Below are 26,334 nucleotides of genomic sequence, written 5' to 3' on the forward strand. Positions count from 1 at the left end.
CGTGCATGGGAGAAACTCTCGCGCTCTTTCTGCAGAAAGCAAAATGCGCAGCGCCTGCTTCTCTCCGTGCCCATTTTTTTTCTTTTGCAGGCGTGCGCCGAGACTTCTCCTCTGCGGGCAATTAATTCATCAGGCAATTTCCGTGTTTGTTTCCCGAGCCAATAGCCCGAGGCTGCGAAAAAACAAAAAAACAGCACGCATCACGCGCAGGCAGCAGTGAAAACACTCGCATTTATTTTGGCTGTGCTCAGCTTATTTCCTTGCGCACGGTGTCAACTCGCAGCCGCATCTCTGATATTACATTTCGAATGGAGGCGATCTCCTGGGCTGTGAGATGCTTGTATCCTATCCACGTGTACGTGAACTCTCCGGTTATTCCGTCTATGGTTCCCTTCATCAGGCCGCTGCCCAGAATCCGGAGAACAGTCTCCTCGACGAGAAGAGCGGGAAGGCCGAGCTCCTCAGAAATGGTCTGGAGGCGAATGGACCTCTGCTGCTGGCTGAAAAAGTAGTTCAGGAGGCGCATTACAACCGCCTTCTCTGCCACCGTTGCCTGGAGGGAGCTGTCGATTTTTGCTGCGATTTCTGCTGCATGGCTTGAGTTTCCCTCCTCAAGCGCGGTGGCCAGGGAGAGTGCTCTGCTCTCTTCTCCCCCGTGGAGGTCGATGAGCTCTCTGAAGGAGTAGACGTCTTCCGAGAGGATGCCCGAAATGAGGCATGCCTCAAAGGTCTCCTCGTCCTCGCTCTGCAGCTTCAGGTACTCAAGCATGTTCTTGTACGCGGGGGCGTAGTTCTGTGTGGAGTAGTGCATGAGCCCCAGGCTGAGGTGCAATTTTCGGAGCGACTCTTTTTTTTCTATTTGGACCTCCCTGCAGTCGTAGAGAATCACTCTGGCCTCGGATATTTGCCCGAGGCGGACCTTTGCGTGGGCTATTTCCAGGAGGAGGCGAACTGCTGCTGCATTTCCCCCTTTTGCAAGCTTTGTTGCGCGCACCACAAGCGGCGCCTCTTTGTCCATGTCCACCGAGGAGGCGGAGACCAGGAGCGAGAGCGAGCTCTCAAGGAGGCGCAGTGCGTCTTCCTGCGGGAGCTTCTTAGCGAAGGACGCGCTGATCTCGGAGAATGCGCTTGGGTGTATGTTGTAGTAGTTTTGCACAACCACAGACTCGTATATGTGCTTCAGCTCGCTTGCTGAAAGGGCTTCTATCTTGGCAAGAATCGCCTGTGCCAGTTGGTGGTACTTTCCGTCTTCTGCCAGCTTTTCAAACTCCTGCATGCAAAGAAAAAACATTGAGAAATATTATTATAAATGAAGCGCAAGAAATCGCGCGTGTCTGCTGGCCGCAGCGAGGCTTGGCAGATCCCGAGCAGGCGCTGCCATCGCAGCTTGCCAACACAGTAAGCGCAGCATCCCAATACAGCCGAAATGCGCCGGCGCGGCACTATTCGGCCAGCCGTGCGCGCGGCAATGCAAATAACACTAAATAAAGACGCTTTTACTTACTTTCTGGCTTTCCCCACTTCTTCATGGTCTCTGCGTACTTGTCTGAGAACTGCTCGTTCACCTCAGAGATCAAAGGCTCCAGCCCTGGGACTACCTCGTCCAATGCAATGCAGGCGGCTGCCTTTCGCCCGACCATTGCGCCAAGCCTCTCCTTTGAGTCGTATATGGCGTAGCTCACGCCCATCTTCTTGCAGAGGGAGGGCAGGAACAGAACCACCACAATGGGGTCTACGTTGTTGGCAATAAGCACCAGCTTTGCCTTCTTCTTCTCCACCATCTTCACGATCTGCCTGATTCCAAACTGGATTGATGTCTTGGGCTTCTCCTTTCCCTCCTCAAGCCTCTTGGCCTTCTCTTCTGGGTTTTCAGGCTTGTATCTCAGGAAGATCTCCTCTATCTTGTCCTTCAGCTCGCTGTCCATCTTCTGCTTGAACTGCTGGATTGCAGGAGGGCACTTCAGCGCTGCCTCCAGAGCCGCCTTCTTTTTCACGATTGTTCTGTCTAGCTGCTCCCTCTCCTTCTTTGCCATGGCTGCGGAGTGCTTCATTCCGCTGTTTCTCTTGTTTCTTGGGTTTTTAACCTTGTGCTCTGTTGGTTGGATTATTTGCATTACAAGGGCTAATTTTAAAAAAATTTAACTATTCTTGCCACGTGAAGGCGTAACGTAAAATTATGCGCAAACAAAGCGCAGGGCTCGGCAGACGCGTCTGGCAGGCTGTGTTTTCGCGGGTGCATTTTCGGAGTTCATCCGAGGCGCCTCTCCGCGCACGCCTTTCGGGTCATGCGCGCTTTTTGCGCTTTTTGGACATGTTTTTCACCAGGTGCCTCTTCAGCCGGGAGAACGAAATGTACGGCTCGGACGGCAAGACGTACTCTGCGATCTTTTTCAGGAAGGAGGCGCGCCCGAGAAGCTTCTGGAGCTCGCGCTCGCTTGTGCTCTCTGGCGAGATGTATATCGCCTTGATTCCGTCTGCCACTTTTTGCACAAGGCCCCTAGGCGACTTCCTGATCAGATACTGCACCGTGTGCGTCTGGACTCTTTTTGCCAGGGCGTGCGCCATCTCTTTTAGCCGGCCCTCCCTCTGCAGCACTTCCTGGAACCGCTGCACCTTGTCCGACACTCTTTCCGTCAGCAGAGCCTGCAGCTTGGCGACGCTGTCGGACTTGTATGTGAGCGTGTCGTACGCATAGTAGAGCTTTGCGTCTTCTGCGCGCTTAATCAGGCCGTGCTTGAGCAGGAGGTACCCCATAAACACAGTCTGGTCGGTTGGGAGGAAGTACGACAGCGGAACCAGTATGTGTATGTGCTGGATGAGCCCCTTCTGGTATGTGTCTATGTCCTGCGCCGGGTCGGAGGCGCTTTCTGCCCGCAGCGCGTCTCTTAGAACATCCAGCAAGCGGAATATGCTCTTAAACGGGGGCGTGCACGCGTACCCCTCTTCCTTGCACGCGTTTATGGTGCCCAGGATAGAAAGCACGTCGCACAGGCCCTGCAGGCCCCTTTCGGCCCGAGCCAGCGTTTCCTCGATGTACCGTATTCTGAGGCCTCTCCTCCTCGCGTCTGTTTTTGCTTCTTTTCGAAGCGCGTCCATGTTTACGTACCGCTCCGTGATGTACGGCGCCCACTTATACGACCCGAACATCCACGAAGTTTCCTCCAGGAGGTGCTCAGTTGACGCCTTTTCTCTCTCCACCCACCTGAGAATGCTTCTTAGGATGGGCCTTCCCTTGTCTCTTTTTCTGGGGGGCGCCCCCGTGCTACACGTGCCGAGGCTCTGTGTGGACGGCTCGGAGTCGGCCTCGCACGTGCTGGCGAGAGCATCTGCAGAGCCCTCTTTCCGGGCCTCGCAGGCCACGTTACACAGCGCCTGATACTCCTCTGTCTGCAGGATTCCTGCAATCGCCTTTTCTATCAGCTTGGCCTCGTAGTTGCACACTTTGTGCGCTTTCTGCAGGTGCTCTATTATGTTCGTGAGCGCCACGTACTTCACTAAGTGCGAGGTGCAGGCTTCCTTCACTGTGAAGGAGCTCCCAGAGGTGCTTTCCATGTCCTCAAGTATGAATATTCTGCTGCGGAGCACAATCACAAGCCGGCTAAAGGCCTCAGTCAGCGTCTGCGCGTGGCTCCGTATAACGCGAAAGTGCATCTGGACTATCCCCAAAAGCACGTGAAAAATATCCCGCATTGGGCGGCGCAGGTCTACGCTTAGCATCTTTCTAATAAGCGCCCTCTTCAGCTCCATGACGCAGAACTCCTTCGGCTTGCCCACAAGCGCTCTCCGCTCTTTGAGGGTTTCGTACAGTGCCTTGTACTCCTCCTCAGACACGCAGGGTGGAGGCCCGCCATCGCATGCGTCCAGCTTTCTGTACGCCTCCAGAAGAACGCGCAGCTGCGTCTCTTCCGCTGCAGGCTCGTGCAGAAGTGCTTTCTGGGCGGACTCCTCTGGATGCGCGCCGCCTTCGGGAAGAAACTCTCCGAGAACGTGGATTCTCGATATGTACATTCTGTACTCGGACGAGCTGGCTGCTGGATCGCTGGAGAGGCTGCTGGGCGTGTGCAGGGGCGCTCCGTCCGACATTTCGCCTTCTTTTTCCATAGGCGGCGTCTTTATGCTGACAATGTTCTGCAGCGTCTTTGATATCTCGTCTACAAAGATGTCCATTAAAGACAGAAGAAGCAGGGCTAATATATTCTGCGTATATAATAAGGACACCACGCCCCCGCCTGCACTGCCAGAAGAGGCCTTTTTTGCAAGAAATGCACAGTTTTGCTCGCTCTCTGCCAGAGCAGGAGAGCGCACGCGCTGAAATAAATAAATCTGCTGTGGCGGACTTAAAAAGCAGTTTATTGTTTCCGGTGAGTGGATATGCTGCCAGTGCCACAATTAAGCTAGAACCTTGCCAGGCTTGCGAGTGCTATATGCTGACCCTTTTGCAGGCCTTTTGCATTCTTTACCCCCGCACTCCGGGCTTCTTGGCTGTAAACACTTGCAATATATTCTTGGCCTTGATCAGCTGTGCCTGTGTGAGGCTTTTTAATAGATTCACCCTAAACCCACCCGGCAGCTCTATTATGACATCCTCGTACGTTTCCTTGGGCGGGGCGCAGTAGTAGTCGCACATTAGCTCCCTGTCAAAAATGTCTGGTTCCTCTTGCAAGCCCAAAGACTCCAGAGCATTGTTGATTAGCATGCTGTAGTAGGTGTACAGGGTTGGCATGTCTGCCTTGTCTGCTGGCGTATCCACGTAAAACCTGCCGTGTTCCTCCGATCGGTGCGTCTTGAAGTTGCCGAAGCCGTTCTTGACGGACAGCGTCAGGTTTTTTGAGCTTGGGAAGCGCTGGCAAAAAATGTCGTGGTTTTTTAGCGAGTTTGTCGCATAGCTGTTCTGAACAATGGCCAGCAGAGGAATCACTTCTTTTTGACTTCTAATGTGATTAAAGTTTTTTAAAAGATCCTCTGGGAGAGTTTCCTGGAACATAAAAACTGCATCCTTGACGTCAGCAAGAGGAAGCCCCATTTTTTCCATTTCCTTGTCCATTTCCGAGTATACCACCGCGATTACGCGATTGTGTGTCTTCATCAGCTCTGCCAGCTTTTTGTCTATCTTGCCCATGTTTTTCCACAGCTTTTCCAGCGTTTTGTTGTTGAAGGGCACGCCGCCTGGGCAACTAGAGCCCGCGGGCTTCCTAGTGTTGGGTGGGTACTTGCACATGATAACGTGCCTGAGATACAGGTTGAGGGAAGACGGGAACGACTTGAAGTGCTCGATGGGGAGCACAGCATACGCAGCCTCTATGTGCATTCTGTACTCAAGCGCGCACGCCAAGGCTTCCAGAGTTCTTGTCCTCGTCTCCGCGTGCTTGTAGTTTTTTATGTTGTAGAGCTTTTGGATCCGCATGCCCACGTCGTCCAGCAGAGTGCTCGAGTGCAGCATGAAGCCGGACTCCTTCTGTTTTTCTTTGCTCGGCGGAAAGTCTGCTATCCTTCCTGGGGAAAACCTTGCTTCTTTTTTAAGAGTCATGTCCTGGAAGCCGGTCAGTTTGCTGCTGCCAAACATGGTTTGCAGATTCATGCCCAAGACCCACTTGGCCGCTCTGTGTATCTGCGTGTAGAACAACACTTTGTGGGCGTGCTTGCTGTCTTCGCACAGATACTCTTCCACGGCGCAGCTTTTCTGCTTTTCGCCAGAGCGCTTCATGTCTGTCTCCCAGTGGGTGCTGGGTCTGCTTGGGCACATGTTTTTCTTCTGGGCTATTAGGTTGCTTTCTGCAAAGTACATAATCTTCCGAATAACATGGAGGTTTTTCTCGTGGAAGGCAAACCTCTGGAGGCTTGGGTATATGTCATTCCTCTTGTTTTGCCCGATTTTTATGTTTTCCATCCCATCCACAAAAATGCTTTCGTTTTCCCTGCCCAGCACCGCCTCCTTCGCGCTGGCGCCTCTATAGAGGCTGTTTCTAAGCTCACTCCCAAGCTCGTAGTTTGTGTTGCGTAGCTTAAAATACACAAGCACGCGCGCTATTCTTTTGACGTTTTCTCTGTCCTCCTCCAGCACGGTCGTGTCGCCCCTTAGCTTAATGTAGTTGGCGAGTATTTGAAACATCAGGATAGTAAACTCCATCGGAGCATATGCATACGATGTGTTTGGCCGGTTCGCATTCAACTCATTGTTGTATGCGTACGTATCAATGCAAAGTTTAAGATTTGTCATTCAAAATTCTTTTTTGAGACTATTTATTTGTCTGTTTAATGATCGCTGTCAAAGAGGCGTTTATGATGGAGATATATAAACGCACTCTGGGGAATATAAAGCTCCTCCTAAAGTGTTTTTCTTGCACGGCAGCACGCGCAGTTTGCAATGCCGCCAGCTGAGGGCTGCAGAGCTTGGGCTACTCGGGGATATGCTCTACGCTGCGAATTGCTGCTGTTTTAATGTACACCACGCCCTTTATGGCTCTGTCCTGCGACTGCGCGCCAGCCAATATAATATTGCCTGCCCGGTCCTTTTTAATAATATACCCTTCCACTGCAGGCATGTTATATGCTCGCTCTATTTTCACGCGCATGCAGTTTAGCAAAAAAATCTCCCTTTCTTTGGAAAACAGGCTTCTTCTGGCTCTCTCCACGCTTCTTCTGTTCCTTGAAGAAAGCGTGCTCTCTCTCACAGTGGCCTTGCTGATATCCTGCTGCATTGCCCGCAGCGCCTCCACGCAGAAAGAAGTGCTTTCCGTTCTCTTGGTTTCGGCCAACATTCTCCTGTACACCCGGCTGAACAACGCGGTGCACTCGCACCTTCTTATTTGGTGTCTTGTCGTGTCAAAAGCCTTCACGCCGCGCTCGTGCTGCAAGTCGCGCGTGCAAAGACACCGGGTCTTCTCCCTGTTCTCCAGGGGCGTGGTGGGGCTCTCGCTGCTTAAAGCTGCTGTGTCTTTTCTCGCCGGGGACACTCTTGACGCAAGCATTGTGCAGGGGTGCACTCTGTTTTGCTCAATGTGTCCGTGCGCGTTTGTAATAGGCCGCCCCTTGGTCCAAGCCTGCGTGGAAAGCGGCGACATTTCGCATGGAGAGGCTGCCCGCATACTGAAAGCCCTTGACACGTGGGCGATACTGTACAACGCGTCCGCCTTGGTGCTAGGCTCTGGCCTGCTCCGCTTTGTCGGAATATCCTCCACGCCCGGCATATCTAGCCTGGCCATGCTGCAATCCACAGGGGTCACCCACTATATTGTCTGGAGAAAAATGCAGAACGCACCCGCCCGAGCCCAAGGCGCCGGCAAAAAATAAAGCCTATAAATGCATCCAGGCGCGATGGACTGCGCGCACTCGCGCTGAGTTTTGGCGCAGAAGCCTTTTTTGAGATGTCCATTATAAACCCTTTATTTTTAGCCTACAGACCCCCGGCCTTTCCCTGGATAACTATGCGCAGTCTTGGTGATCTCAGCGAGAACAAAATGTGCTGCTCGAGCGGAAGCAGCACTCGAAACTCCATTCCTTTCCGGCGGGTTTTCTCGAAAAGAGCAGCGGCTAGGCTTTTGATGCAGATTCTGTCGTGACTATAGCAGGCCCCAGCCACCCGAGGGTTTATGAGCTGTGCATTTTTTCAAAACACTCAACCGCTTTTCCTCGCTTCCTGTGGTTGTATCCAACGAGTGCAGAAACACCGGCGCCCTGCAAGCCCTCCGCATGAAGATGCCCCGCATGTACTTCTTTCCTGCACAGAAACAGTCTGAACTTCCTGGGCTTCGGATGCTTTCTTCCGAGGTAAAAATAAAAGCATAGAAAAACTTTTATGACAAGTTACATTGAAGAGTTTTATATTGCCGAGCACAGGGAAATCGTGCCAGATTGGCTAAGCATGCAAATGGGACAGAACTGCAAGACAGAGAAGCCAGGGCATTTGGCAGAAGCAGCACACTTTGCTCGGGCTGCCCACTTCTGTTTTCGCACAGGGATTGAAACAGCGCACAAGATTGGGCTCCAACAGACAAAGCACCATAAATGCTTGGCTGCTATCGTATGCTTACTCAAAGAAAAAAGAGCGCCCATACCCCGCACGCGGCTTGGCCTTGAGAAATGAAGCATCATATGATGGATCGAGTTTTTGATATTTCGCGCGTTGTAAACAAAAACATAAAAATCTGCACTTTTATTCGTATATAAGCCAAATATAATAAAAAAACGAAAAAATAAGTTTATGAGCGACATCTACCGAAATCTGAACAAGGATGAAGATATCTTGGACAGCTTGGCCGATGGGTTGGTAACCGCGCAGTTTTTCTACTTCTTCATAGATCAGATGCTTACACTAGAGTACTTACTGTGCACTTCCGCAATGTATTTATATATAGAACGGACGTGCCTCGGCGGCGCGCAAAGCTCTGCTAGGATTTAGCCGTGCAAGCAAGAGAGGGCGCAGAAAGCAGATGCGCCCGCGGCAAGCGCGGAAGCAGCAGTCCAAGCCGCTGCGGCCCAAGCGTGCGGTGGAGTGCCTTTTTGCGTGGGCTTGGCATATAAGTGAAATTCTTGGCCAAATAAGCAATGGTGCGGGAAGCGGAAACCAAAATGATGAGCGACCGGGTAAAAATAAAAATGATAGGCAAATATGTGTATAAAAAAAATACTGCATTGCACTGCGTGCATGGAGAACAACAGCAAAAACAGCAGAATTTCAATAAGCATATGCAAGGGTTATTTGGACTCGGAGCTGAGCAGGGCTGAAGTGCCTCTGAAGTGTCTGCTGTCTGAAGCAAAGCTTACCATGACGCTGGAGCCGCTGGTGTGGAGGTCTGCCAAAATATGCTTTCCCGATGACATGCCGGAGTCTGTTAGAAAAATGTTTGTAGAGGTTTTGCGGGGGAAAATGCAGGAAAACGTGCAAAGGGTGTGTGCGGAGCTTGCAGGCCTGGCCCAGGCAGAGCTTGCCCGGATTAGCCAGAAAACAGCCAGTGTAGGCGCGCTGGAGGACGCGTTGATGGAGGAGAAAAACAAGTTTTTTAAAGTTTTCTCCGAGTACAAGTGCGAGCTGCAGAAAGACTCTGTGAACTGCGCCAAGATTAGTCTCAAGTACAAAAGCCTGTGCAGCCTCCTGGAAGACATTAGCGCCAGCGGAGAGCGGCTCGAAAGGGCACATCAGGCTTGCTGGGACAAAATCGGCCTGGTGGGGCGCCGCATGGAGTACACTGAGTCTGAGGAGACAGGCACCTGCGAGAAAAAGGATGCTTTGTTTTTGCTGAGAGGGGACGGCCTTCTAAACGGAATATGCGACTGCGCAAGCAAAATGTGGGCGGCCAGGCATGCCTTTGAGAACTGCGAGCTGTGGAAGAGCGGGCTGAAAAGCAGCGTGACTCTGGTAAGCCACAAGCGGGCAGCCCTTTTCCTGCAAATGCTGTGCGAGATGCAGACGGAAAAGGTAGCGTCGGCTCTGGACGTGTACATGCTGGGCTGCTTCCTAAACACCAGGATGGAGCGCACCCTGGAAGAGCTCCAAAGGCCTGCAATGGTCAAGTATGCTGAGCGGCCGGTTGCTGAGCACATGCTAGAGAAGTGCTTCTTCATGTTCCCAAGCATGGCAGCGATATCAGCCAATGCAGAAAAAAGGTCGCACATCTTCAGCACGCAGTACGCCATCATTAACGACAGCCTGCAAGAGGAGTGGGAGGCGTGCATAAGCACCATGCAGGCGGTGTTTTTTTACCGGGACGAGCTGAGGCCCTGTCTTGTGTACAGGCCAGAGAAGAGCATTTTTCCGAAGCCCTGCCCACCGCGAAGGCCTGCGCAGGATGCAGTGGCGCCAGAAGGCGCGGAAAAGGGCAGAGAGGCCGTGGCCGAAAGCTCTTGCTTTCCTGCTGTGGTCGGAGAGTGGATGCGCACAGAAAAGGGGTGGGTTTTCAGAACGAAGGCAGGCCCGGAAAAGAGCAGAGAGCCTGCGGCTGAAAGCGGGCAGGACGCACGTAAAAACAAGCTTGAAACGCAAAAGCTTGGCATTCCCAGGCCTGCAGCCCGCAAAACGAGCACGCCAGAGCCGGAGCATTCAAGCAGGCCGATTATGATTCTAGGCATACTCGCAGTCTGCAGCCTTTTTATGCTAACCCGGTCAACAGACCTCTCAAAAGACATCTAAGGCTCTGCGCGCAGACGCCCCGGGCAAGGCATCCTTTCTAGCAGCTGCTTAATAGCCGCCCAGCACAAAAATAAAGCCCACTGCACACTTGCTTGAAGTTGCCGGCGCAGGCCTGCTCTGCTTTTCCAAAAAACATGCACACAGCTGCAACTCCAGGATACGAATCGCGAATTTATTCTTTTTGCACGGGGACTCCTGCCTCCTGCAGCGCAGAGTGCGCGCTGGATGGATGCAAATGGCAGGAATCCCCTACACCCCGAGTTGAGCCAAGGTGGGGTATGTTGTGTGGACCCGGTTAGCTCAGTCGGTAGAGCATTGGACTTTTAATCCAAGGGCCACGGGTTCGAGTCCCGTACTGGGTGCTTTTTGCCCGCTGTGCGCGCTACATGTAGTTTTTTGTGTACAGGCTTTTCACGCCGCCTCCAATAACGGGGTCCTGCACAAGATCCTCGACGGTGTAGTATTTTATGCCGTACTGGGCGCATGCTTGCTCCGCGCTCATTTCGTCCACTGCGCGCAGAAATGAAGAAGTGTCCATAAAAAATAAGAAAGTTGTTTCTTTTATTTCTTCCTTACACCCCGCCTCTCAGCCTGAGCACTAAATGGATGGTGCTTTCCTTCTGGATGTTGTAGTCGGACAGCGTCCTTCCGTCTTCCAGCTGCTTTCCTGCAAAAATAAGCCTTTGCTGGTCGGGGGGTATTCCTTCTTTGTCCTGTATTTTTGCCTTCACGTTTTCTATCGTGTCGGAGGACTCGACTTCTAGGGTAATCGTTTTTCCTGTGAGGGTCTTCACAAATATCTGCATGTAAACAAACACGCGCCCATACTTATAATTGTTGTGTTTGTGTTGTTGTTTAGTTTCCTAGGAGCGTTCCAGTCAAAATGTATCCGGAGTGTCTGGTCTTTGTCATTCTGGGATGCATTGCGCCCGAAACTGTTTGGTACTCCCGGTAGAAAAGCTCCCGCAGATCAAGAAGCCCGAAGGCCTTGTCCTGCATGAGCGCGTTGAACAGGTCCAGGAGGGCCTCCTTCACCGGGTGGTACACCAGAAAGTCCGCAGTCTGGAAGCTGCACTCCTTGAGCAGGGAAATGACCTCGCACGGCTCGTATCGGTCCCTCTGCGCCAGAACAAACAGCGCGCCCCCCTCTTTCTCCGAGGCACCTTTCAAGGATGCATTCTCTTCCAGCGGAGAAGGGCTTGCCACGTACTTCTCCACCGACCCGGACTCGCCAAGGGCACAGAGCGTGTGGATGTTCTGCACGTGCCCGCCTATTCGGAACAGGTTGTGCGTTCCCCGCGCTGCCGCTACTGCAGCCAGAACAATCGAGTTGTGGTCGTCCTTCACTATTACGCGCTTTGCGCCTATTGCGTGGAAAAGGATTTGGCTGATGGCCTCGTGCGAAATGTGCACGGTGCCCTTTAGGTTGTACATCTCGACCAGGCCCGGAAGCGTTGGCTGCGTCACGGTAATGGTCCGCGAGCGCTTTATGGCGTTTTTTCTCCCATTTTTGTCCTGCGGGACAGCGGGCAGCGCGCACTCGCTCAGCACTCCGTTCTCCCACAGCAAAGGCACATTGAACTTCGCATTCGCCAGCGCAGAGACGGGAAAGGTCCCACACCGTCCCAGAGAAAGCGTTCTCAAGGCATCCCGCGCCATGTGGACGCACTTTACAGGGCCTTTTTCAAGCGTGCTAATAATAACCCATGAAGATTCAGCAACTTGCATAAAAAAATACGCACCCGCGGCTTATGTACAAGCAGGCCGCAAAGCACTCTTCCACGCTAGGCTGCACCCAAAGCCGGCAGCGCTGTTTTTGCTGGGCCGTACTATGTGCTGCTTCCAGCGCGCCTGTGTGCATCTTCTGTTTGCGCGAGCAGCCTGCGCTTTTCGCTCGGGCAGCTGGCAAAGTCTCAGATAAGTTTCTGCAGTTTGGGTAATAGATGGATGCTTTTATTTTTATATCATTCGTCTGATGAGCTCATCAAGATATGCTCCTCTGTCTCCAGTGGATCCTCCCTCTGTAAAGTCCTTGATCTTTCTTCCTCCGAATCCCTTTCTGGGGCAGCTCAGCGTGAATGGCATCAGCCACTTGTTTATGGCAGACGCGTCCTGCCTCTTCCCCAGGAAAAGCGCCTCTACAATGTCCTCAAGGGTTTCAACAGCCCCTCCAAATCGCTCTGCAAGCAGCTCGGTGGTTATGTTTACTTTGTTTCCATCGTGCTTTCCAAAAGCTCTGGTATAGATGAGCTTTCGGATTGTGTCGAGCGAGAGCGTTCCAAATGCAACGTATGCCCTCACCTTCTGCAAAAGCGACTTTGTGGACTTGTTGTTCACCACAAACGTGCCGGTGTTTACGTTTCTCAGCCTAAGACAGTCAAGAGCGCACATTATGCCCGGAGACGCCTTGTTAGAGCTTCTGATCCTCACTACGAAAAAGAAGGGCGCCTCTGCCGGAACATAAATAGAGTTTGCGGCTTCTGCTTCTTTGTGCTTCTGCTCCTCCTCCTTTAGATGCTCCTTCATTCTTCTTATGGCGGAAATTGTTTTGGATTCTACTTCACTTGGTGTAAGCTTTTGTACTTGGTTCATTGCAAGGGCAAAAAATAAAATTATTTGAAAAGTTTTAGTCGTTACGGTCTGTGCTGAAACACACAGTTCCTGCGCCCAGGCACGCTTGCGCAGGCGTCTACAGATCCTCTATTTTTTCCATGTCCGCGGCTGTTATGGAAAACGCGCTGCAAAACTCTTTCTGTGTCATGTTGTATTTTTCTCGCACGTAGGACATCAGCACGTTGAACGCGTCGCCCCACTCGGAAAGCTCCGTCTTTAGCGCGCCCAGCTCCGCCTTCATGGCCTCCAGCCGTTCTGGGTCGTTTTCCTCTATTACTTTTATCTTCTGCTCGGCCTCCTTCTGCCGGACCTTTTTTGCGCTAAGCTCCTTCAGCCTTTCCTCTCGGTCTGCGAGCGTGGAGCGGCTTTCTGTGTGGGTGCTGATTTCTTCAAGAAGGAGCGCCTCTGCGCCTTTTAGCTTTTCGTTTTCAGTGCGCAGCTTCCTTGCCTCCGCCTTCTTCTGCAGCTTTATGTCTGAGCGAAAGCTCCAGTAGTACTTGGAAGCGCCTACTTTTTTCTCCTTTGCTCTGTTCTCAGATACAAGAATGTCCAATATCTCCTTGATGCTCTGCGAGACCACCCCCTTCTCTTTCAGAGATATTCGTTCAAGGTCCTTAAGCCCGAATATCGTGTCTTTGTCCTGCATAAGAGTCAGTATTCTCTTGGTTTTTTCCTCGATCGACAGAGGCTTTGCTCTACTCATCTTAAAATTATTTCTGCGAGCATTTGCTAATAAGCAGAGGGCGCAAACAAAAAACGCCGCCATTTGCGCACGAACTGGCGGGCCTGCAGAATCCGGGGCGTCAGCTTGCGGCGCGGCGCAGGCGCATGCAAGGGCTTGCCCGCGTGGGATCGGCCCCGGATGCTTTGCTTGGAGATTGCAACGAGCAGCCTAAGATGGAGCATCTGTGACATTGCGAGGGCGTGGACATGAAAAGTCGCGCGTTTCTGTGCAAAAACACGGATTCTGAATTGCGCTGGTGCCGCGCCCATGCAGCCTGGGCTTGGCGCATCCGTAGCTTTTGCCGGCCCATCCAGTGCAGCTATGCCTGCAGGAGCCATAGGAAGCGGTTGTCTCTCAAAGGCAGTCGGTGAGAGCCAAGACCTGGAGATTTCTAACACGTCTGGGGGGTTTATGCATAGGACATTGGTATTTTAATTGCCGTGCTTTATGTGTTTTTCCTTAAGGAAGAAAATTATGATGCAGAGTCTTTTGCTTGACGCGTTGAGCGAGTTTCACAAGCAAGGAGACGCCGAGGGAAAATGCTTGGAAAAGATCCAGGAGATTCTGGCGCAGGCCGACGAAAAAAGCGCGCGGACCTCTCTTAAAGAGTGTACGGTTTTTCTGAGCAAGGTTTTGTACAGTGTTGCAGGCACGTGGGAGGACTCGGCGTGCCCACAGAAAAGTCTTTTGAGCGGGGCCCTGGCATACAATGCGCTTTTGGCGCTGCAGGAGATCATGTGCGACCCTTTGGCGCTGAAAAGCATTTTCGGGCAGAGCGACAGAGGCCGGTATGCCCGGCTGCTGGAGGCCTTTGAGGCCAAGTTTGCGCGCTGGCGCGACCTTTATCTGTGCAACTTGGATATCTGCAGAAACACGGCTTGCATGAACCGGCACAGCGTTCTTATGAACAAGCTGTCCATAGTGAGGATAAACAAGGCCACCATATTCAACAAGGAGTACTGGCAGGACATTCTTGCGCTTCTGGAGGAAAAGTTCAAAGCGTGCGACGGGTTTGGGTCTATAGAAGAGTGTGCCTTCGAGGATTTCGAGAGGATTCTTGCGGGCGGACAGACCTCCATACAGCTGCTCAACGAGCTTGCTGGGTACTGCCACATGGTGTGCACAGGAGAAATAACCCGGGGCTCTCTGAACAGCAGGCACTACAGGAAAAACATCTCCCGAGTGCGGTTTCTAGTGCAGAACTGGGAGAATATTTCGTTTGTAGAAGACAACGTTGAGTTTTTGCAGCGCTTATCTGCGATTGATCTGGCCGAGGAGTTTGCGTGCTTTGTGCAGGCAGGGCTTGTGCAGGGTGCGCCGGATTTCTGCAGATGGACCCGCGAGTACATAGAAGCGCTCAGAAAGCTGCACGCAGAGATTTTTGGCCAAAACTGCGCCGCGCATGGAGAGCCTGGCTGCACGCCCGAGTCAATTTCCAACCTGAAAAAGTGTGTGTTCATCCAGGAGCTTCTGGACGCTAGCTGCAAAATGCTGGAAATTGTCCAGGCCGAGCGCAAGACACAAATGTACAGAGCGGTGCAGAGGGACACTGCCGCCGCCATTTCAAGCATGCTTCTGTTCATTGGGGTGCAGTGCGCGTTTTGGTCTGCCAGCAGCGGAAAAGCATTAAACAGCACACCGCGGCGCAGCGATGCACAGGAGAGGCTTCTGTGGGCGTTCTTTATTTTGTGTCTAGTGTCATTGTGCGCAAGCTTTCTGCTAAACGTGTACTACCTTAAGAAATGGGTGTTCCAGAAAAAACGTGTTTACTTTTTCTTGCTTACGGGGATTCTGCTTGCATATTTGGGCGCGTTCTCGCTCGGGTATTGTATATTGTGTGTGCCCGGGCCTGTTTCAGTCGTTTTTTCGCTGGTGGACTTTGCTGTGCTCGGCGCACATCTGCTTTTGTCAGTGAGCCACGTGTACTCAGTTTATAGGCTTAAAAAGCGGGTGGCTGCGTGCGTGCTGGGGGGCTTTGCGCTGTCGCTGTCTATTTTGTGCGTTTCTTGGTGCACCATACAGCTGGGGTATTTAAGAACGGGCGTGCTTGTATAGAATAAAAAGCCAGCAAGCCATTGCGCTGCCAACCGTCTGTGCGCAGATGCACGCGTGCGCAAACACGAGCGCACGGTGTGTGTAATTCATTCGTGAAAACAGCTGGCTGCATTTGCACGCCTTTCTCTGCGTGGGCAAGGAAAGGGCAGCGTGCTCGCGTGCACACAGACGCTCTGAGCGAGCCTAAAAGCAAGCCGCGAACGCCTGCGCGCATAAAAGAAGCGCGTTGGCAAGGCATGCATTCGGGCTGTCTATGTGTGCCAGTATGGCTGGCCAGATCAGCCAGCGCTGTTTAGAAAACAAAGATATATGTTTTTGATTTTAATTTGCTGCGTGTTTATATTTATTATGTGATTTATATGCTGGATGCTGTTTGTTTTGAACCGACATTTTGTTTGTCAATCTTCTGTTCTCATCACCCAAACACGAATAGAAGATTGACAAAACGCGCAGTGTTTTAGAGGGCCACTGACGTGTAAACATGATCATCCATGCGCGAATGACTTCTGGCATTTTTGAATAGACACACAGCTGTCAGAGCGCACTCTTTCTTAAAGCAAGGCTGGGTGCGGGCCGAGGGCTGGCAAACAGGCAGAAGCCCAGGCAGGGCCTTCCGCAAAAAAGTGCGTAAAGGTGTGCCCGGAGATTTACTACGGAAACCCCAAGAAATGTGCGCTTTCCAGAAAAGGCAGATCCGGGCAACAGGGCGTTTTTTGGCTGAGTTTCATGAGGCAAACAAACAAATAAACAAACAAACGTTTACCAGATGTTGTTGGATCGCATTTTGTTGTGTTTTTTAATATAACGCCCTCGTGATTGCTTGATGAGCTGTGCATGTGCATATATAAATAATGCTGCCTTTATGTGGCATAATGGAGAGAAAGTACGTGTACAGCGGCATTTTATGCACGGTTGGAGTTGTAATAGTGGTTTTTAGTGCTGTGCACTTTCGACCAAGTACAACAGACAAAAAAGTTGGGGTGGCGGCCACGCCTAAAATTGTGGCCCCCGCATGTGTGCCCGACTTTGGAGAGCTGTCGGATTCGGAAGACAAAAGCAGCGAGCACGTGGAGAAGACTAGCCAGGGCGTTTTCGAGAAGCCTCCAGGATACATTGCGGTTTCCTGGCGCGGGGCCAAAGACATTGCGTATCTAGATGTAGAAAAGATGCTGGGCGCAGAAGAAGGCCCCATTGCGCCGGCGGGCAGCAGTTCGTCGTGCACGGGCAGAAGTTCATCGTGCACGGGCAGCATTTTTGAGAGGGCGCAGCCGTACAGCGCTATGTATAGCCGGCCGGTTGTAAGCTACGAGGCAGGCGTGGCTCCGCGCCAATTTGCTGCAAACAGCTGGCAGCATGTCTTTGCGCCAGGGCCTAGCCCAAGCGCCAACATTGCGATGCCAAATGTGCGCACAGAAGCCCCGAGGGAGCACATCCCAGCGAAAGTAACCGTGTGCACTTCAAGCCGGAATGCAAGGTTTTTGCAGAAAATGAAGAGCTTAAAAGCTCGGTCTGAGTACGTGAAAATTCTAGCACAAGCCAACCACGACGCAAAGGAGTGCATAGAAAAAGCGAGGCAGGAAAGCGAAGCGCGCATCAAAAAAGGGAAGGAGGAGGCCTTGTCAATGGTGAACAATGCCTATATTACGTATTCCAGAATAAAGCAGAAAGCGCTGGACGAGGCCATGGAGGATGCCGCCGAGAGGAGGGAGAAAATGCTGTCAGAAGAAAGCCAGAGGCTGATGGAAGAAGAAGAAGCAAGGAAGGAAGCAGAGCTAAGAAAAATAGAAGAAAACAGAAAAATAGAAGAAAAATACCAAGAGGCGGCCGAGCATCTGGAGGCAGCTAAGGTTCAAGCGAATCTGCTAATGGAGGACGCGCTGCGGTATGACTCCCTCATGCTAGAGGGTGCACAGACAAAGGCAAACGGGATACTGCAGGACGCACACAAAAAAGCAGACGAGCTGGAGAAGAAAGTCATCCGTGAGATTCAGCAGGAAGCCGAGAAAGTTAGCCAGCAGCACGAAGTGCAAGCCAGGATGTTTGAGGAGGCCATGCACAAAAGACTGCAGGCTCTGAAAAAGGAGACAGAGGATCTCTATGTGGAGAGGCACAGGCTGAAGGAAGAGGCTGCGGACTTGGGCAAGCAGCGGGCCTTTTCCGAGGACTACCGCGCAAGGCTAGACGCGCAGAGCGAAGAGATTCGAAAAAAACAGAAAGAACTGGAAAAGCAGGCAGAGGAAGTTCAGCAAAACAGAGAAGCGCAGAATGTACGAGAAAGCAAGCTCCAGATCGAGATTTTGAAGACGGAAAAGTATAGAGAGGAGCTGGAGAACGACCAAATGAAACTGATGAATTTGAGAGAAGGCCTGGAAGCAGACGCACTGGCTCTGAAGGCTGCGAAAAACAAGCTAAACGACCTGAAGGCGCAGGTTGCCCGTGAAAAAAGCGAGAATGAGCAGCTGAGCAGCACGAACAGTGCAGCCCTGGCGAGTGAGCGCTTAAAAATACAAAATTGGGAGAAAGACCTAAACAGAAGACAGGGCGCATTAGGCGCGCGTGTGGTCCAGATGAACGAGATGGAGGGTAGGCTGGCCATAGGCACCGAAAAGCTGCGCGCAGCGCAGGAAGTCCTGCAAGAAAGCATAAGGATCTTCGAGGAGGAAAAGGCCAAAGGGAGCGAGCTTGAGCGCGCGCAGGCCGATGCTAGACGCGCAGAGCTAGACGGCCTTAAGAGAAAGCTGGAGGATGACATTCTAGAGCACGAAGAGCTAAAGAAGAAGCACAGCTTGGAGAATGCGGCAGCGCTTGCGGACTTGGAGGAGAAGATAAAAACCCACACGGAGGAGCTAGAGGCTGAGCGCAGCATTCTGGCGCTGGAGAAGCAGAAAAACGAGCAGCACAGACAGAGCCTTCTGGCCGAGGCAGAGAAGATCAAGCAGGACTTCGCAGACATAAAGGAGAGAGCTGCCAAGGCCCAGGAGGATGCGCTCTCGAACAGCGAGGACAAGTCGGCCTTAAAGCGCATGGAAGAGCATTTGCTCAATGCGCAGAAAAAGCTTGACGAGGACCTAGAAAGCCTAGAGGGGCAAAGGAGCGCCCTTAGCCGAGAAAAAGAAGAGTTTGAGAGCCACGTGCAGGAAAACAACAGAAAGCTGGAGGAAGAGAAAAAATCCCTGTGCAAGAGGCACAAAGAGCTGACAGAGCAGGAGAAAGAAATACAGGCGCAGAAAGAAGAAAACGCTGCTGCGCTTGAAGCTGCCAACCTGCAGATATTGGAGTCTAACCGGCTGCAGATGCTTGTTGAGCAGAAGGAAACCGACAAGCTGCGAGAGCTCAACGCCGAGCTGGCCAACCTAAAGATGTGCAACAGCGCAATCGGCAAGCAGCTGGGAGAAAAGTCCGAAATGCACACCCAAAGCGAGGAGACGGCCCGAAGAAACATCGAGGCGCTGAATGCGGAGGTTAATTCTCTAAAGCTGCAGGGCGAGGAGAATGCGCAGAAGTTTAACGCCCTAGTGCAGAGCGCGCAGAGTGCAAAGAGCGCCGCCGAGTTGGCAAGCGAAAGTCTGCGGGCGCTTGGAGAGGAAAAAGCCAGGCTGGAGGAAAGCATGCAGGAGCTGGAGGAAAGCATGCAGGAGCTGGAGGAAAGCATGCAGGAGCTGGAGGAAAGCAAGCAAACTGCTGACGCCGAAGCCCAGAAAAAGATATCTTGCCTGGAGAGCGGAAATCGCATCCTGGCAGACCAGATTGAGCAGAAGCAAGACGAAGCGGAGAAGCTAAAGGCCGAGCTTGAGAAGCTGGGTGGCGAAAAGGAGGAGCAGGTGCAGAAAAACATCGCGAGCTTGGAGAGAATTCAATCGCTGGCAGCATCGGAAGAGCTGCTAAACGCGGAGCTGTGCGCGCTGAAGACAGAGTATGCCAAGCTAGAGGAAAAGCAGCTGGACCTGCAGAAGAAGCACAATGAGTCGAAGAAGGCGCAGGAAATGCTGGCGGCCCAGCTCCAAAAGACAAAGGAGGACTACGAGGACCGGATACAGAAGCTGGTGGACACAAACCTCCAGGACAGCATGAAAACCCTGGACGAAAACAACCAAGTCGCCAGCCAGAAAATGCAGCAGATGAAAGACGAAGAAAGCAGGAAGATCGCGGCGCTGGAGGAAAAATATTTGGCCCTCCAGAAAGAGAAAGACAAGGAGATAGACGCGGCGGTGAACAGTGCGGCGGAAAAGGACGCGCAGAATAACCAGCACATGAAGCATATTGAGGATCTGAACGAAGAGGTGGCGCAGTTAAATCAGATAAGCGAGAATAAAGAACAGACGATCGTCCTGTGCATGGACCAAATCAGCCAAATGCAGAGTGTGGTCGAAGCCAACAAAAAAGAGCTGGATGATCTGAAAAATCTGCACGAGGAGAAGGAGAAAGAGGCAAATAAAAAGCACGCGCAGCATGATAAAGAAATGGCTGATTTACTCAGCAAAAACCAGGCTGAGCGAAAGAGCCTGGTGGAGATGCACGCGCGGGCAGAGAAGAAGCTAAACGAGGAGCATGCAGAGAAAGTCAAAGAAATCGAAGCTAGCCTAGCAGCCAGCCAAGCCGAGCTAGAGGATCTGAAAAAGCTGCACGAAAAGAAGCAGCAGGAGTTGAGCGACAACCACGCGCAGCAGGTTGAGTGCTTGCAGGCTCAGTTGAAGGACAGCCAGACCGAGCTGCAGGATATGCTGGAGCTGAAAAACCAGAGCCATCAGGAAGGCGAAGAGATGAGCCAGAAGCTGCTGCAAAAAATAAAAGAATTGCAGGAGAAGGTGAGGGACAGCCAAGCCGAGCTGGAGGATCTGAAAAAGCTGCACGAAAAGAAAGAGCAGGAGCTAAGCGACAACCACGCGCAGCAGGTTAAGATTCTGGAGGCCGAGCTGGGGGCCAGCCAGGCCGAGCTAGAGACTGCAGTGAAGCTGCACGAAAAGAAAGAGCAGGAGCTAAGCGACGAGCACGCGCAGCAGGTTAAGGTCCTGGAGGCCGAGCTGGGGGCCAGCCAGGCCGAGCTGGAGACTGCAGTGAAGCTGCACGAAACGAAAGAGCAGGAGTTGAGCGACATGCACGCGCAGCAGGTTAAGGTCCTGGAGGCTCAGCTGAAGGACAGCCAGACCGAGCTAGAGGATCTGAAAAAGCTGCACGAAACGAAAGAGCAGGAGTTGAGCGACAACCACGCGCAGCAGGCTGAAAAAATGAAAACCCGTATGGAAAAAAATCAGACATATCTTGTGAGCGTGCATGAGAAGGAAAAGAAGGAGCTGCAGGACACCATTGAAGCTCTGAATGAGAGGGTTCTAGGCATGGAAAGCATCAAAAAGGCCAGCGAGAGTGACATGATGGCGCTTCAGGAGAACCTCGATAGCTCGCTAAAAAATGTTTCCAACTTGGAAGACGCGCTGTTTGCGTCTAATTGTGAAGTGGCTAACCTGAAGGACCAAATGCTCAATTACACCGACAAAAGCCAGACACTGATGTGCATGCTGGATGTGAAAAACAAAAAAAAGAGGCTGGATAAGGTTAGAAGCGAAGAAGCCAATATTTTAAACTATGCCAAGGTTTCTTTTCTGCAAGAAAACCCCGAGGCCTGTAAAAATATGTCGGCAGAGATGAAATATGAGCGGATGTTGAATGCGCATGAGTTGGTAAACTCAACCATTAAGACTCTAATCATGGGGCGCAGGGACGCGACCGTGGGCATTCAAAAAGAACACCTTCACAAAGTGATACAGAGCGAGCTTTTCGCCGTGAAAAGCGAATTTGAAAAAAATGGCCTGCATTGGGGAAACCTTCCTCCTACGAGCAAAGAAGCCGGCACTACAAGGGCGGTGCTAGAGCTTCCCAAGGGGAACCTGGAGGACACGCTGCGCTGCCTTCTAAGATACAACCAGGCATACCAGGAGGTCATCCGGGAGTCTGCGCTGGGATACTCGCACGACTTGGAAATGTCCAGCCTCAAGCGTTCCTTTGCGTCGATGCTGGAAATGCCCAGCGTCAAAAATCTTTCCAATAATGTGCCGGGTTTTTTAAACACTCTGGTTCTGTACACGCTTTTCCTGAAAGACATGCTGGAGTGCACCGGAAACGCCATATTTACAGAGATAGACGTGTTTGCGCGCATTTCCGAAAAACTTATGCTCAACTACAACAAAAACTCCAAAAACATCCCGGAAGACAAGAAAGTGAACATGGCTGAATACAAGAGCGCGCAGAGGGCCAGCATCCGAGGCGTCATGGATGAAGCGTTTGTGCTATGGGCCGACAGCACAAACAGCAATGTCATAAAAATGTCGCAGATATCGGGCGAGCTGTACCAAAAGCTTGAGCCTTTGTACAGCAACGAAAGCAAGAAGAACTTCCAGAACAACATAGCTTTCAACTCGTTCGTGATGGCGTACAAGCAGGGGTACAGGCTCAAGACAGAAACCGCGTTTTCGTGCGAAGCCTACCGCTCCGTGCTTTTTGGCCCTTTAATCAATTCGTTTACAATGGATGTGAAAACCCTCTGCTTTAAAACCCCCACCATATCTACCGAGAACCAAAAGATAAACGGAAAAGACCCCCAAAAAGGCTCTACAAGCGACCTTAGAAGCGACTCTACAAAAGGCTCGACAAGCGATCTTAGAAAAAGCTCTACAAATGGCTCGACAAGCGATCTTAGAAAAAGCTCTACAAAAGGCTCGACAAGCGACCTTAGAAAAAGCTCTACAAAAGGCTCTACAAGTGATCTTAGAAAAAGCTCTACAAAAGGCTCGACAAGCGACCTTAGAAAAAGCTCTACAAAAGGCTCGACAAGCGACCTTAGAAAAAGCTCTACAAACGGCTCGACAAGCGATCTTAGAAGCGACCCTACAAACAGCTCGACATGCGACCTTAGAAGCGACCCCACAAACGACCAGATTCTGGACTTCTTTGTCCAGCACACCTATTTGGAAAAGATGAACCACGAGGGGACACATCCTGCAGACTGGCTGGCCTACAATGTCTTTGACCCCGTGTGCCTGGGCATGCCCGAGAAGCCTTCCCAAAATGACCCCACGAAGCCAAAGCAGGCGTATGTTGTGGACCAGAACAAAATAATTGTAATGGCTTCCGCGATTCTTATCAAGATAGAGAAGCTGCTGCACATGGTCTGTCCAAAGCCGGAGGAAAAGATGCAGGGCGCCCTTGACATAGTAAAGGCAGTGCGCATAGCCACTAGCATTCTTTCCTGTGTTGCAATCAACCAGTACAGCGTTCTGTGCGAGCACAGGAGCTCAGAGAACAAGCTTACAAAGCACGTGTACTCTTTGCTGTTTAAGGGCAACCCGAACATTTTCCTAAAAAGCATAGCGCCATCGCCCATGAAATACGAGGATTATATTCTGGCGATGGAGAACGTCATGAACCAGCAGGAAAAGCTGCCCTTCGGCATTGCAACCAAATATATGACCAGGGCCCTGACGTGGGAAGCAACTATAAGAAAAAGCAAAAAAACCTCGATGTTACAGTACAACTGGAGCAACAATCAAGCAGAGTTGCTGGTGCGTACGCACTACGCAGAGTACCAAAATGGCAAGCTGAGGTCTCTGTGCAACCAAAGAGCAGCGTCGAGTGTGCTGCACCAAGATAATGAAGAATCCGATTTCCTCAAAGGCCAGACTGAATAGATATATGCGCCCGCGCAAACCACACATTTGTGCAGTTGCACACATATTCAATAAATGTCTTTAAGCATATTTTTCTGCACGCCCGCATCCAAGTGGGCGTCTATAGCAAGCGCGCGATTTTCTTGGGCCCGCACGGCCAGCAGCTGCCAACGCTGTAGAAATAAAAGCAAACGCAAAAATGCATTTATTTGATAGCCATGCGCAAGTATGCCGCGCTGTCAGCCTGGCCTCTTTAAGCACTCTCTGGGCGCGTGTTTGCTCTTTGCCAGCACTTGCCAGCATGGCAGCCGCCTGGCGGAGGGGACGCGCCAATGCAGGGCATCCTCTCTGCAGCACATTCCGGGCCCGCTGTTTTTCACATTATGCCGCTTCGAGTATTTTCCTGCTTTTTGAATATCTCCGCTTTCCGCCGAGCTTTATGAAGTGGTGCTTTCTTAGCTTCATCCATTTTAAAACTCTTTTTTTATGGGACGCGTCAACAAAGTACTTAAACGCTCCGGGGCTCTTTATACGGGGCGCGTCTGGGTCAACCGCTGCGTAGAGCTGAAAAACCAGATCGGGCTTATCAGCTTTCATATCCACTGCGACGACAAACCAGAAAAGGTCCAGGCTGTTCTTCAGTCTGACGGCCGCGTCTTTTCTTTCTTTTTGCTTCTCGGCCAAAAGAAGCGCCCCCAGCTTCTCTGCGTTTCTTTTCGTGCCTCTTGCAAACATGCACTCAAACAAACCGTAAAGACCCAAGAATCCACAGTTCAGCGTTTTGCACTGCGAGACAGGCGTTGTGCCTTTCAGCTGGCAGATCAGAAGATGCTGCATGATCACTTCAGCTGCTCCAGGGTATCCGTACTGAGTGTGGATGTACACGTCCACGCTGCGCAGCCCGCCCTGGAAAAGCACAATGGCTTTGGACTCGGAGAGCTGTATTCGGGGGAACATTTTCCCCAGCTCTCCCAGAAGTATGGGCATGCCCAAAAAGGGCTTGTGCATCTCCGGGTTGTCAAGCGGGACGCTACCCAAAACGTTCGACAAGAGGCGCACAATCGGATGAGTTTGCGGCATTGCAACCTGCTCCCCCTTGGCGTACAGATAGAGAGCGTTGACCAGCCTCATTTTGACCACGCTACAGGAAATTTCCCTGTCCAAAAAGACCCGGTTCACCTTCTCAGGGCAGGATTCCACCACTTTCTTTGCAGTTTCTATGACCGTGCGTGTGCAATCTAGATTTCTCATGCTATTTGAGGTGTACGCGCGCACGGTTTTTTCTATGTACTCTGCAAAAAGGCAGCCTGCAAAAGTGCCCAGGCCTCGATACTCGCGCACAGAGTTTTCCTGCGCTTTCTGGTCCTCTTCGGAAAAAACGTGCGTAGGATGCAAAAGGCCGATGCTTAAATGGCCTGTAATAAAGTTTAAACATATGCCCTGCACTGAGCTGTTCTCTTTGGCGCTGAATCGCAGCACTATGCTTCCGTACAAGTCTGCCTCTCCGTCGCTTCTCAGCCCCTTCTTGAGCGAGACTGTTTCTACTTCTATGCGCCTGTTGACAGAAAGCATCTTAAGCACCCTTTCGATGTGCTCCTGCACTTCTTTGAAGGCGCTCTGCGCAGGCTCTTTTTTGCTGCGCACGCTTTCGGCAAGCTCGTCCAGCTCCTTTTTGTTTTCGGGCAGCCTGCCTGTCACTTTGGAAACAACGCGCAGAAAGTTCAGAATTCCCACGCGCACCTCGTTTTTGCTGTCTCTGCAGTATGCTATGCTGTCGCCGGGGAGGCCCGAAACAACCTGGTTCCAGGCTTCAAAGACTTTGCGGGTTGCGCACTTCTTTGGGTCGGCGCTTTTCGAGTTGAAAAACGCAGTTATCTTCTGGGCGTCCTCAGACCCTGCAACCTCTCCCAGCATGCCGCCCACGTTGTATTTTTTTTCTTCCGGGTCGTATGCAAGGCAGCAAAACAGTGCGTAGAGCCCGGCTTCTGCGCAGTTGCTGAACTCCTCCTTTGGGCCCACACCAGTGCTTTTGCTGTGCAGGGGCACGTTCATGTACTTGGGAAGCAGAGCGGAGTCTGAGAATGGAAACCAGTTCTGCGCGCTCAGGCACTCCTGCATGCGGGCCAGCGGCTCTAAGTACACAGCCGCTTGCGCCTTTTCTTCTTTGGGCATGAAGCAGCTGCCAAAAATGCGGTCTGTTTGGCCGGGCTCCCCAGCCCCCATGCTTTTAAGCAGGCTGTGCACGCACCAGGCAAACTCCAGCGCGCTGTCCATGCTTTCTATGTACTCAAATATGTATGCTTGAACCAAAAATTGCAGGCTGTCTAGAAAGTCGCCGGTTTCAAAGTCTTCTTGCATTACAGGAAGCTTTTTTTCGCGGGCGTGCGCCTTGAAAAAGTGCACAATCTCGACTGCTTCCTTCTGCGGGCTCATCATCTTTTTGTTTTGGAAGTTTACCGAGCACAGAATGTGCTCGCTCGGGATTGGCAGGCTTTTCTTCTGCGCCTTCTGCAGCCGGTGCTGCTCAGCAAGAGCGCGGCTTTTCCACAGCACGATCGCTCCGCGTTCTATTTCAATGGGCACGTCGACGCCCTCGCCGAGAAGAAGAAGCGCGGCCAGCACGTAGCTTGCCTGCTCGCGGGCGCACGCTTTTTGGAGAAAGCGGAACATGCAGTCCTTCCGGGACACAGAAATCGAGAGGCTGGTTCCGTTTGTGGAAGGAAACAGCTTTAGAAGCGCGCTGTGGTACTTCTCGGTGTAGGCGGGCTCGCTTCTGCCGGGGCTGTCCTTCTGCGCGGTCTTGTATGCTCTGTCACGCGTCGGGCTCCTTTTCTGCTGGTACACCTCTTTGTATCCCTTGCCCACCCTGCTAAAGCGCAGGCTGTAGTCCGTTTCTATTTCAGGAGAAAAAAACCTTTTATTGTACATGTATGCGTTATGGGCGTATATGTACCCTCGCATTAGACTGACAGGCCCGCTGGGGTTTATACAGACCCCCTCCTTCCCTATTTCTTTGCTGTGCATCTGCATAATCTCTGCAAACGAAATCCTCGCGCCTGCATGGCACGCAAGCAGCCCGGCCAGTACAAAATGCAGCTTCATCGATGGGCGCAGAAAAAAACTATTTTTGAGCAGAAACTTCTGTGTGTCTGCTAGGT

The 26,334-nt window shown here is 51.8% G+C and overlaps 14 protein-coding genes across 14 annotated transcripts; 3 read left to right on the plus strand and 11 right to left on the minus strand.

Moving 5' to 3' along the window:
* Positions 1-247: 247 nt before the first annotated feature.
* NEMAJ01_1592 (26S proteasome regulatory subunit N9) lies at positions 248-1,291 on the minus strand (the record flags this gene model as incomplete). The annotated part of the gene is made up of 1 exon (XM_047915430.1): positions 248-1,291. One exon carries the CDS (start codon positions 1,289-1,291, stop codon positions 248-250), a length of 1,044 nt encoding a protein of 347 aa, XP_047771387.1.
* Positions 1,292-1,496: 205 nt separating this feature from the next.
* On the minus strand, positions 1,497-2,114 carry NEMAJ01_1593 (large subunit ribosomal protein L7Ae; the record flags this gene model as incomplete). The annotated part of the gene is made up of 1 exon (XM_047915431.1): positions 1,497-2,114. The coding sequence occupies one exon, from the start codon at positions 2,112-2,114 to the stop codon at positions 1,497-1,499; it is 618 nt and encodes a 205-aa protein (XP_047771388.1).
* A 169-nt stretch (positions 2,115-2,283) lies between these two features.
* Positions 2,284-4,167, minus strand: NEMAJ01_1594 (uncharacterized protein; the record flags this gene model as incomplete). Its single annotated transcript, XM_047915432.1, has 1 exon — positions 2,284-4,167. One exon carries the CDS (start codon positions 4,165-4,167, stop codon positions 2,284-2,286), a length of 1,884 nt encoding a protein of 627 aa, XP_047771389.1.
* Positions 4,168-4,456: 289 nt separating this feature from the next.
* NEMAJ01_1595 (uncharacterized protein) lies at positions 4,457-6,217 on the minus strand (the record flags this gene model as incomplete). Its single annotated transcript, XM_047915433.1, has 1 exon — positions 4,457-6,217. The coding sequence occupies one exon, from the start codon at positions 6,215-6,217 to the stop codon at positions 4,457-4,459; it is 1,761 nt and encodes a 586-aa protein (XP_047771390.1).
* Positions 6,218-6,395: 178 nt separating this feature from the next.
* NEMAJ01_1596 (uncharacterized protein) lies at positions 6,396-7,202 on the minus strand (the record flags this gene model as incomplete). Its single annotated transcript, XM_047915434.1, has 1 exon — positions 6,396-7,202. The coding sequence occupies one exon, from the start codon at positions 7,200-7,202 to the stop codon at positions 6,396-6,398; it is 807 nt and encodes a 268-aa protein (XP_047771391.1).
* Positions 7,203-8,644: 1,442 nt separating this feature from the next.
* NEMAJ01_1597 (uncharacterized protein) lies at positions 8,645-10,126 on the plus strand (the record flags this gene model as incomplete). Its single annotated transcript, XM_047915435.1, has 1 exon — positions 8,645-10,126. One exon carries the CDS (start codon positions 8,645-8,647, stop codon positions 10,124-10,126), a length of 1,482 nt encoding a protein of 493 aa, XP_047771392.1.
* A 382-nt stretch (positions 10,127-10,508) lies between these two features.
* NEMAJ01_1540 (uncharacterized protein) lies at positions 10,509-10,664 on the minus strand (the record flags this gene model as incomplete). Its single annotated transcript, XM_047915378.1, has 1 exon — positions 10,509-10,664. One exon carries the CDS (start codon positions 10,662-10,664, stop codon positions 10,509-10,511), a length of 156 nt encoding a protein of 51 aa, XP_047771335.1.
* A 34-nt stretch (positions 10,665-10,698) lies between these two features.
* Positions 10,699-10,932, minus strand: NEMAJ01_1541 (ubiquitin-large subunit ribosomal protein L40e; the record flags this gene model as incomplete). The annotated part of the gene is made up of 1 exon (XM_047915379.1): positions 10,699-10,932. The coding sequence occupies one exon, from the start codon at positions 10,930-10,932 to the stop codon at positions 10,699-10,701; it is 234 nt and encodes a 77-aa protein (XP_047771336.1).
* A 49-nt stretch (positions 10,933-10,981) lies between these two features.
* On the minus strand, positions 10,982-11,854 carry NEMAJ01_1598 (uncharacterized protein; the record flags this gene model as incomplete). Its single annotated transcript, XM_047915436.1, has 1 exon — positions 10,982-11,854. The coding sequence occupies one exon, from the start codon at positions 11,852-11,854 to the stop codon at positions 10,982-10,984; it is 873 nt and encodes a 290-aa protein (XP_047771393.1).
* Positions 11,855-12,085: 231 nt separating this feature from the next.
* Positions 12,086-12,718, minus strand: NEMAJ01_1599 (large subunit ribosomal protein L7e; the record flags this gene model as incomplete). The annotated part of the gene is made up of 1 exon (XM_047915437.1): positions 12,086-12,718. One exon carries the CDS (start codon positions 12,716-12,718, stop codon positions 12,086-12,088), a length of 633 nt encoding a protein of 210 aa, XP_047771394.1.
* Positions 12,719-12,815: 97 nt separating this feature from the next.
* Positions 12,816-13,442, minus strand: NEMAJ01_1600 (uncharacterized protein; the record flags this gene model as incomplete). Its single annotated transcript, XM_047915438.1, has 1 exon — positions 12,816-13,442. One exon carries the CDS (start codon positions 13,440-13,442, stop codon positions 12,816-12,818), a length of 627 nt encoding a protein of 208 aa, XP_047771395.1.
* Positions 13,443-13,910: 468 nt separating this feature from the next.
* NEMAJ01_1601 (uncharacterized protein) lies at positions 13,911-15,518 on the plus strand (the record flags this gene model as incomplete). The annotated part of the gene is made up of 1 exon (XM_047915439.1): positions 13,911-15,518. The coding sequence occupies one exon, from the start codon at positions 13,911-13,913 to the stop codon at positions 15,516-15,518; it is 1,608 nt and encodes a 535-aa protein (XP_047771396.1).
* An 872-nt stretch (positions 15,519-16,390) lies between these two features.
* NEMAJ01_1602 (uncharacterized protein) lies at positions 16,391-23,197 on the plus strand (the record flags this gene model as incomplete). Its single annotated transcript, XM_047915440.1, has 1 exon — positions 16,391-23,197. One exon carries the CDS (start codon positions 16,391-16,393, stop codon positions 23,195-23,197), a length of 6,807 nt encoding a protein of 2,268 aa, XP_047771397.1.
* Positions 23,198-23,557: 360 nt separating this feature from the next.
* On the minus strand, positions 23,558-26,278 carry NEMAJ01_1603 (uncharacterized protein; the record flags this gene model as incomplete). Its single annotated transcript, XM_047915441.1, has 1 exon — positions 23,558-26,278. One exon carries the CDS (start codon positions 26,276-26,278, stop codon positions 23,558-23,560), a length of 2,721 nt encoding a protein of 906 aa, XP_047771398.1.
* Positions 26,279-26,334: the final 56 nt, after the last annotated feature.

This window comes from Nematocida major, assembly GCF_021653875.1.
Source record: "Nematocida major strain JUm2507 chromosome Unknown 2337, whole genome shotgun sequence".
NCBI lineage: Eukaryota > Fungi > Microsporidia > Nematocida > Nematocida major.